This window comes from Gossypium hirsutum, chromosome A11 (genome assembly GCF_007990345.1).
Source record: "Gossypium hirsutum isolate 1008001.06 chromosome A11, Gossypium_hirsutum_v2.1, whole genome shotgun sequence".
Lineage (NCBI taxonomy): Eukaryota > Viridiplantae > Streptophyta > Magnoliopsida > Malvales > Malvaceae > Gossypium > Gossypium hirsutum.
In genome coordinates this window covers 8,266,971-8,279,810 of record NC_053434.1, presented here as the reverse complement: position 1 = coordinate 8,279,810, position 12,840 = coordinate 8,266,971, and the positions used below count along the sequence as shown (strand labels likewise).

General features: G+C 34.6%; 2 protein-coding genes across 4 annotated transcripts; one reads left to right on the top strand and one right to left on the bottom strand.

Annotated features, from left to right (window-relative positions):
* Positions 1–2,979: 2,979 nt before the first annotated feature.
* LOC107957277 (transcription factor TCP9) lies at positions 2,980–4,974 on the top strand. The gene has a single exon (XM_041080904.1). The coding sequence runs from the start codon at positions 3,141–3,143 to the stop codon at positions 4,155–4,157; it is 1,017 nt and encodes a 338-aa protein (XP_040936838.1). The 5' UTR covers positions 2,980–3,140; the 3' UTR covers positions 4,158–4,974.
* Positions 4,975–6,162: 1,188 nt separating this feature from the next.
* On the bottom strand, positions 6,163–12,644 carry LOC107957278 (phospholipase D gamma 1-like). Of its 3 annotated transcripts, none has more exons than XM_016892769.2 (10): positions 10,600–12,644; positions 10,106–10,222; positions 9,098–9,292; positions 8,729–8,974; positions 8,476–8,544; positions 8,221–8,368; positions 7,573–7,721; positions 7,165–7,338; positions 6,739–6,936; positions 6,163–6,604 (listed from the first exon to the last, which is right to left on the bottom strand). In XM_016892769.2, exons 1-10 carry the CDS (start codon positions 12,262–12,264, stop codon positions 6,311–6,313), a joined length of 3,255 nt encoding a protein of 1,084 aa, XP_016748258.2. In that variant the 5' UTR covers positions 12,265–12,644; the 3' UTR covers positions 6,163–6,310. The 3 variants fall into 3 exon arrangements, with proteins under 3 accessions (XP_016748258.2, NP_001314582.1, XP_040935743.1); NM_001327653.2 differs by having other exon boundaries at positions 7,045–7,338; positions 10,600–12,628; XM_041079809.1 differs by lacking the exons at positions 6,163–6,604; positions 6,739–6,936; positions 7,165–7,338 and adding an exon at positions 7,360–7,505 and having other exon boundaries at positions 10,600–12,620.
* Between the last annotated feature and the right edge of the window lie 196 nt (positions 12,645–12,840).

Sequence of the window (12,840 nt, the reverse complement as noted above, 5' to 3'; positions counted from 1 at the left end):
CGGTAGTTTTTTAAAACATGTGGTGTGGGCGTGAATAGTGATATAAAAAATTAACAGTAATAATGAGTGATGATCATTTGTTAAGGGGGGGATGCATTTTGAGAAGTAATGGAGGACTTCCATTTGTCAAAGTTGAACCACCAAAGGTACCTCCCGCATGCATGGTGGTGGGGATTGGGGGAAACCCCTCAACCGCCCCTCCCTCCTATGCTTAATGCTTCCTACAAATACCAGAATTTGGCCCCCACGCCTCCAACTGGTCCTTCACACCTCACTTGCTCTTTTTGTCCTTTTTTTTTTCCTCAGCATAAAATTGAATTTTTTACTGACAGACAAACTTTGCATTATACTGAGAAAATTTTGATTGACTTAACATTAATCGAATTTCATTTTAATTGTATTATTTTTTATATAATAATAAATATTATTTTGAATATATTTATGTATTTCTATATTTTAATGAGAAAAAATTGGACTCTTATCTTATGAAAAAACTAACACAATTCTTTTAGAGTGTTTGGTTAAAATCATTTTTATATTTTGGGAATATTTTTACATTCATACATTTGGCTCCTGATGTTTGTTTTCAACATGTAATTATACATTTACAATAGATTCCAAAATATAAGGTTGATTTCAATGCCAATTTTTGCTAGTGTAATGTCAGATTCCAGTTGTAATATTTATTTTAAGAAGTTTTTACCCTTCATTTTTAGAGTTTTGATCAACTTCATCCCTTTAATTTTTGACATTTTTATATTAAGTATGTATATTAAGTACATCTATTTTTAAATTATTTTAATATAATATTTTAACTTAATACATTAATAAAAAAATAGATAAATTGATTGGTTATCATATTTAATATAAATAGTATATTAATAGAATTAAAAATTAACTAGAATTTTTTAATAAAAGAAAATTATATGTATAAATAAAATAAAAATTGAGATTGATTTATTCAAATAAGTGATTGAAGGAAAAAAAAATACTAGTTACATTTATATTGTGTTAGATTTCAGAGGCCGATTTCCCTGGAAAATTTGTTATTTTGGCTTTTTAAAATTTTAAAATGTTTAAATTAGTAAAGATAAAATTTTATTTTGTCTCCCCTAAAAATAATAATTTTTTATTTAATTCTTTAAAAATTATAAAAATATAGACAATTTAATATCGACCCCTAAAATTTTTTCCTAACTTCTTTAAGTTTCTATAACAAAAATGAGAATACAATACATTAAAATCTATTGGAAAAGTTTGATAAATTTTCATATCAACATTTTTTAATTAATATTGAAGAAATTATTAAAAATTATATTCAATAACAATAATAATTTAATAAAATATTCTTCAAATAAATATTATACTTATTAAAATATTTGTCAACCTTTAATTCTATTTGCGAAATTTACAAACTTTATTAACAATATACTAAATATTTTCTCATATTCTTTTAGATAATATTATACTTTTCTCAACTAAATAATAAAATACATCTAAACCAAGTGAGGTAAATATAATAATGTAATATATTGAATAACTTAACATGGGTTTGTTTTTCTTGGGCACTAATCTCATGGTCACCCATGCAAATTGGAATGATTCGATTTTCTTGGACAGTTAACCTTAGTAAGGAAAAAAAAAACAGTATTAGTAATAATAAGTAATTGGGCATGGGTAATTATTCTATTCATTATTTGTGTAGTAAGAGAACTCTACAAGCGGCTTTAAAATGATATCAAAGTATTTTTTTTAATTATTTAAATACACTCTAAAAATAAGTGGTATTAACCCATATTTGTTTGTGGGGTTTTTTACTCCACTAACAATATATAAGATAATAATTTAATTAAAAATTTAATATTTTCGAAGTAAAATTTTAAGTTCAAGTATTATAAATAAAAAAAACAATATTGAAAGATGTTTGTTTGACATTGAAAAGTCTTGAGCATTAGGTTTGAAATTTATCATGCACGATCTCATGCTTAGGTCTCTAATTCTCATTATATATGCAGCGGTGAAGTAAAAAAAAAATTAGAGGGCGGAAATTAAATTGTAATTTTTACAATAGTAAAAATATAATTTCGTCATTTTAATAACCTATATTTTTATAATTTTTAAAAGATTAATTCAAATTTTTATTATTTTTAAGGGATTAAGTGTAATTTTATCTTTACTAATTTAAGATTTTAGAGGCTACACCCCTACTTGTATGGGAGTTTTAGTTTAATTAGCATCAATTTGTTGACTTTAGCTCACTTTTTATCAGTTCTTATTTGTTTATATAATAATAATTTAATTGTGATTACACAAACTTATATTTATAATTATATTATGCTTATTGCACCTTAAAAAAAAGTAAAATACCTTAATGAAAATATTACCACATGTGTGTCCCATTTTCTTTATATTTATTTTTAATTATTTTAATACATCCACATGAAATAGATGCCACCTTTGAACATTTTAAAATAATACATAAAGACTACATTTACCAAATAAATTTCTGGAATAAAAAACACCGATAGAATTTGCAAATTGGATATTCGGACGCATCACCAACTTTGACCCTGAACGATCAGATTTCTAATAATCCTGTGGAACGGGGCCCACCACGTGTCATCATCTAGCGGGTCCAACAGTCCACAATCTGTAGATAACCGTAGATTCTTTTCATCAAGATATTAAGAGAAAAAAAAAGAACCTCAATTTTAATTTTAACTAGATCAACCACATAAAAAATGTTTTTATAAAAAAATTATATATAAATGAAAAAAATAAACTTTAGAGATTTTAGTATTTTTAAATTTAATAAATATTATTTGTTAATTTATTTTGAAGTTGTTTTTATATAAAAAATAAAATAAATTCGTAATAATATTTACTATTTTAAAATAAAAATATTTAATTATATATCACAGTAAGACTAAATGCTGATCACTTTATAATATAAAACGAGTTTTATCTATTGTTCGAAATTATTAAAAAGTCGGTACAAAAGGACTTCCCCGTGTAAGATGTAATCCACAGTATTTTGTTTTTCCTCTTCATCCTCTTTATAAAATTCAAGCCTTCGTTTTTCTCTCCTCTTTGTTTTCTTTCGTTTTACGTGGTTTTGTGCTTCTTCTTAAATTAAACTAATGGCTGCAATTCATAAACTTGAGGCTGAAGAGGATGCGGATCCCAGAGCAGTTGTTCTCAGCATCAGCGGCGGTGGAGATGCCGCACCGTCGAAGAACCCCAAAGAAGAGCCTGACATAGACACAACTTTAGGCGCGATGCCCGTGGCGGTGCACGTGCCGTCAGGTGTACCGGTACCGCCAGTCACGGCAGCACCCGCCGGGCCGAAACGAGCGTCCACGAAGGACCGCCACACGAAAGTCGAGGGACGTGGTCGGAGGATCCGAATTCCTGCTACTTGTGCGGCTCGGATCTTTCAGCTGACCCGAGAATTAGGTCACAAGTCGGATGGGGAAACAATTCGCTGGCTATTGGAGCACGCTGAACCAGCGATAATAGCGGCCACCGGAACCGGTACCGTCCCCGCCATCGCTATGTCGGTTAATGGGACCCTTAAAATCCCAACAACCTCGAACGCTAACCCTGAACCCGGCGACCCTAGTAAAAAGAAGCACAAACGACCCGCGAATAGCGAGTACGTTGACATAAACGACGCCGTCTCAGTTTCATCTGGTTTGGCTCCTGTTATTACTCCTCAACAGCAGCAGCAGCAACAAGCCGCTGTTTTGCCGCAGGGGTTGGTTCCAATTTGGGCCATACCGTCAAACACCGTCGTTCCAGGAGCTTTCTTCATGGTACCACCTATGGCATCCATGGCCGGGCCTTCCACTCAGCCTCATATATTCACTTTCCCAGCCACAGCTACACCGGTAATTAACATTTCAGCTCGGCCCATATCGTCGTTCGTGTCCGCCTTGCAAGCAGCAACGCCAAGTCAACTTCAAAGTAATGTAGCAGTTACGAGTTGTACGGTTCCTGTTTCCAAGGCGGCTAAGACGACGTCGGTTATGGCACCGAGTTCGAGTTCTGCTGCCAGTGCCACTACTACGACAACGACTCAGATGCTCAGAGACTTTTCTTTGGAGATTTATGATAAACAAGAACTTCAGTTCATGACTCGATCTTCGAAGCATTGATTGGCAACCATGACAAGGGAAGACGCAAAAAAAAAAAAGTGTTTCTTTTTCCTTCCTTGCTATGTTTGGGTTCCAATTTCATACACCTCTGATTGGTGGCTTCGTAGCTGGTGCAACCGCCATGAACGAACGAACGAGCGAGCGAAGCCTAAAGGTTAGGAGGCGTAAAAGGCCTAAAGGGGTGCAAGGAGTCGGAAGCACGTGTGCACGTGACGGGTGTTGTAAAAGATGTGCACGTGTAATGTGGGGTCATAGATTAGGCGGAGGGTGGGGTCCACGTAAGTTGTGGGTCAACACTGGAACCAAAAAACAGGGGAAGAGGGCATTCCGTGGACCGTGCATTGTGATGGGCCAAACGGGCCACTGTCATGTCATGTGATGTGGGGCACGGGACCCAATAGGGAAGAAATGGGTGGACCCAACGGGACCATTTTTGCATTTTTCCCAAGGTGGTGGCCCCTACGGTTAGTTCGGTGGTCAGATCCAGCGTGTGGGCTAAACCTTACTCACTCTCTAGTTCTGACACGTGTCCGAAACTTAGCTGTTGATGGTAGGAGCTCTTTCTTTTTTTAAAAAATATTTGACACGTGGGGCTAGTTGTTGGTAGGGTCTACGAGATAACGTGGTCATGATCAAAAATGGAAAAAGAAGAAGAAGAAGAAGAAGAAGATGATGATCCTGGCTGCGGCATCAGATGCGCTTCCTCCATGTTTATCTTTTGCTAGATTTTTATTTCTGTCTGTGAAATTAACTTGTAAAATGTAAATAATTGTTTTAGTTTAACTCATATAAAAGTTTAGTTCCGATTTTGAATTTAGAAATATATGTTTTTGTTATAAAATGAGTGGTAGATGGTATTTAATTTGTCTTAATTTTCTTACCAACGAGTTTAAGTTGTTGTCATTAATTTTCTTTAATGTGCAGGAAAAGGAAAATGAAGAAGAAGAGGATCAGTGAATTGATCAACGGTGTAAAAATAATAATAATAAAGTTTAATATGTCTTGATTTAGATTTTAAATTTCAAAATATTCTAATTATTTTTAAAATTATTAGTATCATATCAATTATTAAATTTCTTTTTTTGGTACTGCATACGATATTAACTTGGAGGATATTTTTAAAATACATGTACTAGAATGTATTTATCAATTATCACACAAATCTTTAATTTTAATGGCATTATTTGTTATATAATGTTTAGAAATTCTGTCGCACATGTATACATGTAAAAATAATAAAATGTATGATTTGAAATTAACAAAAAAAAAGAATATGTATGGTACTAAATTTTAAAAATAAAAATTTAATTGTAAGTAAAATTAAATTAATATATACAAATATATAACGATTTTGTATTACAAACATACTTATTAAAATTTCATATAAAAATTAAAAATTGTTTTAATTTAGAAGGTAAAAGATATTATATACACAATGCCATTAATTTAAACTTCATCATATACAATTTTTTAATTAATTTATAAAAATAGAAAAAATAGAAAACATCTATAACTTATGTGAATAGAATGAAGTGTTACAAGATTAATATCAAAGTGTTAGGCATAATTTAAAATTGAAAATGAGTGGATATATGTTGAATTAATCCAACAAAAATAGAAAAGAAAAGAGGTGGATCGTATGAGGATAAAATGTGGGGCAGGTACAGCAGATAAAATGTGTTAATTCGATTCCATCTATGCTTTGCTCAGCTACAATAAGCGAGGTTCAGTCCACATGGGAAAGACAATTTGGATTTCAGTAGGGGAAAGTACACGTGTACGGTTGATATCGAAGTTTAATCAAGTTTCTAGACGATCCCTAGTCCCCACAAATTTTTATATTCTCAAAAGAAACCAGGGGATAATTTTATTAAACTAATTTTGATGTAGGTTGTGGAGAATTTTTTAATTGAAAAAGAGGAGTTTTATAATTAAAAAAATAAAAAAACACTGTTAAAGATTTTAATCTGAAATACTAAAGAAAACATTAATATAGGAAAAAGGATACTAACAAAAAAAGCATGATAAGTTGTATTTGAAACGATGAATATAGGTAACTACAAAATTTGCTTTGGACAATTTAAGAAGTATACAAATTAAAGATATATAGTTTCAAATTTGTATTTGAATAGTGGATATAGTAGCAGATTTGGTTAAATTGTAAGATTTTCTTGTATGCCAAGAAATGAGCCGACAACGTTTCCTCCAGTATCAGGGAAAGTTTCAGCTCCGGGAAGGGGCTTGACCTTACCTTTGGGATCCACTTCAACCGGATACTTCATTAAGTGCCCTCTCATCTCTGTCACTTCCTCCGCTGCAAATTGTCTCCAATTCAGTATAGTCATTTGATTAATCCGTCTTACGCATTCGAGACTCTCCGGTCGAGCGAAGCAGTCCTCGACAACTCCAACATGTTCTGCCCATAATGACATCCTATACCCATAGATCTATAATAAACAACACAAAGTTAAGCATACTTTAATGGTGCGAATACAAGAAACAACCATGTTTGTATTGCCAGGATCACATGGTTCATTTGGTTAACAAGGGAATTGTATCATTAATACAGATGTAAGGTTACCTGTCCATGGGGACTAGAATGCTTTGCTGCCCAAGTATGTTGAGGTTGGTAAGCTCCCATTGCAATCTCCGTGTCTCTGGTACCCTCCAAGGAGCGTTGATTGATGTTTGCAGATCCCACTATTATAAACTCATCATCAACTATCATACCTTTTGAATGGACATAGATCATAAATCTTCGACTTTTCTGACTAAGAGCCTGGAATGCAAAAAACCAGGAAAATATATTAGTTTTGTAGGAACTTTAGGGTTATGTTTGAGATATTCAAGTGAAATGGGCTTGATTCTATACAATCATGGCTCTTACCAGCCTTGGAAGCTTGGGCAAAGCTTTTGGGTCAGGTTTGAGGATCTTAGAATACCACGATATCGCCCAAGACGTTGAATTACCAAAAAGAAAAGGTTTTTGGGACTTGGTATAGATTACCTCAGGAGAATTGGCAGCCCTAGGACTTCCGTCAGCAGGAGGTTGATATCCATCAAGCTCACGATTGCCAAGACAGTAGAAATTCAGAAAGTCCTCTGGCACGAAAGTACTATCAAGCCCTGCCTCTACCAAAGCCCTGTAAACAGTCTCGTACATCATTGACCTGGTTTTGTTCTGCAACAGCAGCAACAAGATCAATGGCCTTTTAATATCTAGTTTTAATCATAATTCTTTAGTTCAAGCCAAAGCAGTATAACAAAGTCTTAACGCCCTAATTGAACCAACAGTGTCAAGCAAAAGCTTGTGTAGGACTTGCTCCAAAGCAGACATCTTGATGAAGCCTAAAAATGATAATAATACAGTCAAAGCTTTAAACATTTTAACAAAAGATTTTTATTAAAACTCTACCTGCCAATATAAAATTCTTTGAGTGGCAGAGCCTGTCGGAACACCCTCTGGCCACATTGGAATAACAATATATGCAGCAAACCTCTCATTTGCTTTAATTTTACTGGCTATCTTAAGAGCAATTTCCATTGGAATTAAGTTGTCAGCACCTATGAAAAGAATGCAAGGTTATTGCGTTCCGAACCAAACTACGAACAAATGCCTTATTATTCCCATGAAAATTTCCATGAAGCATCCAATACAAGAAATATCAGATAAAGCCAGGAACAAATAGGACTAATGAAATATTCTTATTAGTTTTTAACTCATGGACTTGATACATTGATAATCTGACTGATATGTTTAACCAAAAAGTTTGGTTCTTCATCTTTGTACTTTTATTTCTTCTTTATATATATATATATATCTATATCAAAGTCTAAGATTTTTACCACTTTCTGAATTCAAACAGAAATGTATAGTATTGGTGCAATGTTTGAACCAATATTTACTGAGCCCCAACAAACTCCGTATATTAACCTTATTCAAATGCATAACTCGTACATCCAAGCATCCCAAAATTGCTATTGCAAAGCAAGGTCCATTATCAACTTTCTTACGCTAGTCACAAAACATGACGGTCATCAAAATCTAATTTAAGTGCCTTACCTAAGTCTTTATACGAGCTCCAATTGTAGGAGGATCCAAGGAAATATTGATTCTCTATATAAATGAAATGCTGGGCAGCACGAATGGCCTTCACATATGCTGTATGTATGCTCATATCAATAAGGACATTCTTACCGCACACCAAATTCTGTCACGGAAACAATAATCGGTTAGCTTCTACACTGGAAACACGTAGAATATATGATTAAGCCAAAATAAAAGAAAAAGCAAATCAAAGGGCAACCTTCTCTCTACCTTGCTTGTTGCATCTTTTGAATCCTTTGGGAAGCCTTTTACAGAGTTTGAATCAATCGAGCGAAAAATCTGCACGTGAAGCCCACAAACAATAAATAAAAACAAACCATTTGTAGAAAACTAAAAAGCAAAAGTCAAAGAAGCTTTTGAAAATCACATTCACCAAAAAAAAAAAAAACCTATGACCTATTTGAACCTCCCCCACTAGACCAACTCATTTATGACAAAAGCCAAATTCAAGTAGCAAAATTACCTGAACATGCCAACGTTCTGGATCGTTCTCATTCTCAGTAAAATCAGAAACTCCCATAATGTCTGGAATTCTTTCTATCCGCAGCAAAGCATCATCAAAGGGCTTTTTTAATTTTTTAAGTCCATGAGGCTTGGCTGCCTTCAACCAACGTTCCTCGAAGTTGACCAGAACATCATATGCAGCTGGGCCATCAATTTTACTGTGCATATCATGCCAAGGTTCTCTTGGGCAACCAGCCGTAGAACCCTGCTCAAGTAATTTGCATTTAAATAATGTGCAGGAAATCTTATATACTGTGATAGAGTACCATTGAATTTTGCAGCTGCCCAAATTTCATAAAACAAAAGACCAAGAATGATAGATAATTACCGTATATGTTGGATTATGATAGTCATCCTTATGATATGTTTGTAGTGTCCTAAATAAAGCATGATCCGGATTATCATACCGTCCATCACATAAGTCAAGGCCGCCAAGAAAAGCAATAATTTTTCTGTTACTGTTCCCAGCATCAGCATCCACAATTACAGTTTTCTGATGGTGTGTATAAATCGTTCCAACTTCCTGATAATTAATTGTATCAGAAAAATATAGTGCTTTAGCCAAACATAAGGAACAAGATACCATATAACAAGCTCAATGATCTAGGGATGGCTTAGTGTTTGTTTACCCTCAGAAGGGTTAAGGGCTACGGTTCCAATCTCCTTGAACTTCATAAAATGTACCAGCCACCAATAAAAAAACTGATAACGAGAAATTGAGAATCCAGTAAAAAGGGAAACAAAAAAATGACTTGGAATGGCATTAACCATCAAATTTAGACAACAAAACACAGTCCCTATTCAAATGAGATAACAGTAACATGAAGCAAAAGGGCTCTAATTATTTTTTGAAAGGTTAATCACCATTATGGTATAGATACAAAAATGGAATTAGAATTTGGTCTATGAATTATTCTAATATATCCATAAAAAAAGATTTGAAAGACCTATAGGGTTTCCCTCATTCAGCTGTACTCTGTCAAAGTTTGGAAGTGCAACTTATAGATGTAAAAAGTTGAAAATACTATTTTTGGCAGTCAAGAAGCTAGAGTTTTTTTCTTCAGAAGTATGAAATCTCTAAGCTGAATACACTTTCTGATTCCCAAACCTCCTGTCCATACACGGTTGGTAGTAAATTGCAAGTGCAACAACCACGCATACGATAATAGTGCAAACTGTGACTAAAGAATCTTAATAAGGCTGATAATGATTTCCCAATAATACAACAATCTAGCAGTAATGTCTATGGTTGCAAAATTGAAGTGGAGAAAATTGCAGAGTTAGGAATGCATTTATGGGATAGAATAGTTAAAACTAATGATTGTTTAGATCAAACCTTTTGTTTGACCCAACTATGTTTTTTTCCAGCAATGCGAGGACAAAGTAACACGTGCACCGAAGAGTGTTTGAAATAACTTCGTGTTTCCTCATCATGGGTTGTCATTATTCCATCCTGTATTGTCAATTTAAAGAAGTTAATTAACAACCATAATAAGCAAATCTTTTCAAAGTTGAAAAAAGTGATAAACTCCTATCTTCAAAAAAAAAAAAAAAGTGTAACAACAATACACGAATGAAGTGATAAAAGTTTACATACTCTCATTGTCATCATTCATTTTGAATATGCAATGTTCTCCATTAATCTAGTACGCACAATGATCAGCATCTGCTTATATTGTCATTAGGTTTAAGTACTTCATTATATGAACTAGTTAACTATAAATAGACTTAACATTCAGATGATAGGAAATAAAGTCCCAGCTTTGCCTACGTTACTGGTACCAGTGAAGCTATTCTGTATGAGAAATAACATAATAGTAAGTTACTCACAGTTTTGTATCCCAAGATGCTTCTTGAAGTAGGATCATCCCATAACAGAAGTAGCACTCTAACTCCCTCCTGGGACTTCGACCTAAGAATGTCACCCAAAGTGCAATCTGAAGCAGGAGCAACATCGCGCACCAGCCTAACTTTATGCCAAACTGACCACCCTGTAATGTAAACCAAGCGCCTAGCTTGACGAATAGCATCAAATATGTCACTCCAACACTTTCCTTGCACAAAGTGCATGCCCTGGTCGAGTTTTATGTTTGGAAGACACCCATCGGGGACATTGGCATCTTGATAAAGAGTCACTTTACCCCCCTTCCGAAGAGGAAAATATGTACCAGGAACCCCTACATATTCAGGACCTGCTCCAACACCATGATGATAGAAGCTCAATTTCTCCATTGGTGTGTATTGAATTGATAATTTCAAAACGGCTCCAGGCTTACAGGGCTTTCCATTACCATTCAGAACCGGGTAGGTTCCCTCAATCTTTTCCCCTGCATATATTTGCTCAACTGGAATTGTTACAACTCCTATAATCTCTGACCCTAAAATATCAATGTCTTTAACAACAAATTGCACTTCAGCAGCATGATGTGCAACAGGAACATAGAAATGTTGCCTCCAGACAGGGTTTTCATCATTGTTGATCACAAAAGTCCTTCCTATAACGGCACCGGAAACTGCAATTGTGACATAAGGATCACTTGTATTCTTCCCTTCCGAGCGCCCTCCAATCTTTTTTGAGATATTTGAAGAAAAATTTCCAAACATATCACCTAATGTCTTATGGAACATATCCATGTTGGGCAGATTTTTTGCTTCAAGAACCCAAATATCTAAATTTCCATGTAGAAGCAGAACTCTCAATGAACCTTTCTGGAACGGTACAATCTGCATACCTTGCACTTGTTGTGATCCCTTAAATGAATCCTTATGGGAAAAACTAGAGCGATTAGCCAAATCAGCTCGGCCTAAACTAGGCCCCTCCCAATTACTAGAGTTGCTCGCATAATCGGGTGTTGAAGTACCAGCGGCCAATATAGGCACCGAAGGTGCCGGAGGTGATGCAGGAGCTGAGGAATGGCTACCAGACAAATGCATATTATTCAATTGATGATCCAAAGGCGGATAAGCAGGTGAGGCGCTTCGCATATTTGCTCCTAAGGAACTTGTACTGTCCTGCCTGTTATGACCAGAGAAGCTAACGTGTCTAGAGAGGTGCTCTGCATTACTTTCAGGAGGAGGATATTGTGCAGGTTGTTGATAAGAGGATGATGATTGAGGAGGATATTGTGCAGGCTGTTGATAAGTAGAGGATGATTGCGGATTAATTTCAGGAGGTGGGTAATGACCAGATAGGGATTGCTGGTAAGGATAAGGAGTTGAACCATACTGGAAATTACCATGATGTTGGAGTTGGGAAGGATTTGGAGGTACTGGGTGGGAATATTGATAAGGAACTTGTCCAGAATGAGAATGAGCGTGTCTATAATCAATGGGAGCTGCAACAGGGACATGGGCTGAGGGCGGATACATATGCGGTGCATGAGGGTATTGGGGAGTGTTATAAGGATATTGATATGGAAAAGCCGCATAAGGATCTTGATTTGGAGGGTATCCATGGTGATAAGGGTAAGGATGTTGGTGTGGGTTATTATCCATTTCTTACCAAATATTCTTATATCAAATTAGACTGTATCAAATTAAGTAAAAACCAAGGCAACTTTGTTCTTCATACATATAACCAAAAGAAAAAAAAAAAGGGAACCCAAACTCAGTTATGTTTCTCAGTTTCAAACTTCCAACGAAGAATTCGATTGAAATACTATGATTGAACTGAAAAGAGAAAAAAAAATACACCCTACTATCCAAAGCAACAAAGAGCACAAACCAAACGAAAATCTCTCTCTCAGGGAAAAAAAAAAAGGAAATGAAATAACTGGGGTTGTGAGGGAAAAGAGGCAGAGAAAGAGGCTTTGCTATTGGGATGTTTTGATCATATGTTTCCCGCGGCGAAAATACCGAAGACAAGCAGTTTCTTCAACTGTAACCGAAACCCTCGTAGTATTAAATATAATAATACAAATATATTAATAAAGAAATGAGAAAGTAATAATGGACATAGGGAGAAAATTTTTAATGGGTTAAAATTAAATGGTATATTTTTACTATAGTAAAAATATAATTTTGTTATTTTAATAATTTATATTTTTATAATTTTATAAGGTTGAATCAAAA

Excerpts from the sequence above, each read along its gene's own strand:
- LOC107957278 (NM_001327653.2), bottom strand. The coding sequence starts at position 12,264 with ATGGATAATAACCCACACCAACATCCTTACCCTTATCACCATGGATAC. Across the intron at positions 10,223-10,599 it reads GCATCTTGGGATACAAAACT|GATGGAATAATGACAACCCA; the intron begins GTGAGTAACTTA and ends TTGACAATACAG. Across the intron at positions 7,722-8,220 it reads GAGCTCGTATAAAGACTTAG|GTGCTGACAACTTAATTCCA; the intron begins GTAAGGCACTTA and ends TTCTTTTCATAG.
- LOC107957277 (XM_041080904.1), top strand. The coding sequence starts at position 3,141 with ATGGCTGCAATTCATAAACTTGAGGCTGAAGAGGATGCGGATCCCAGA.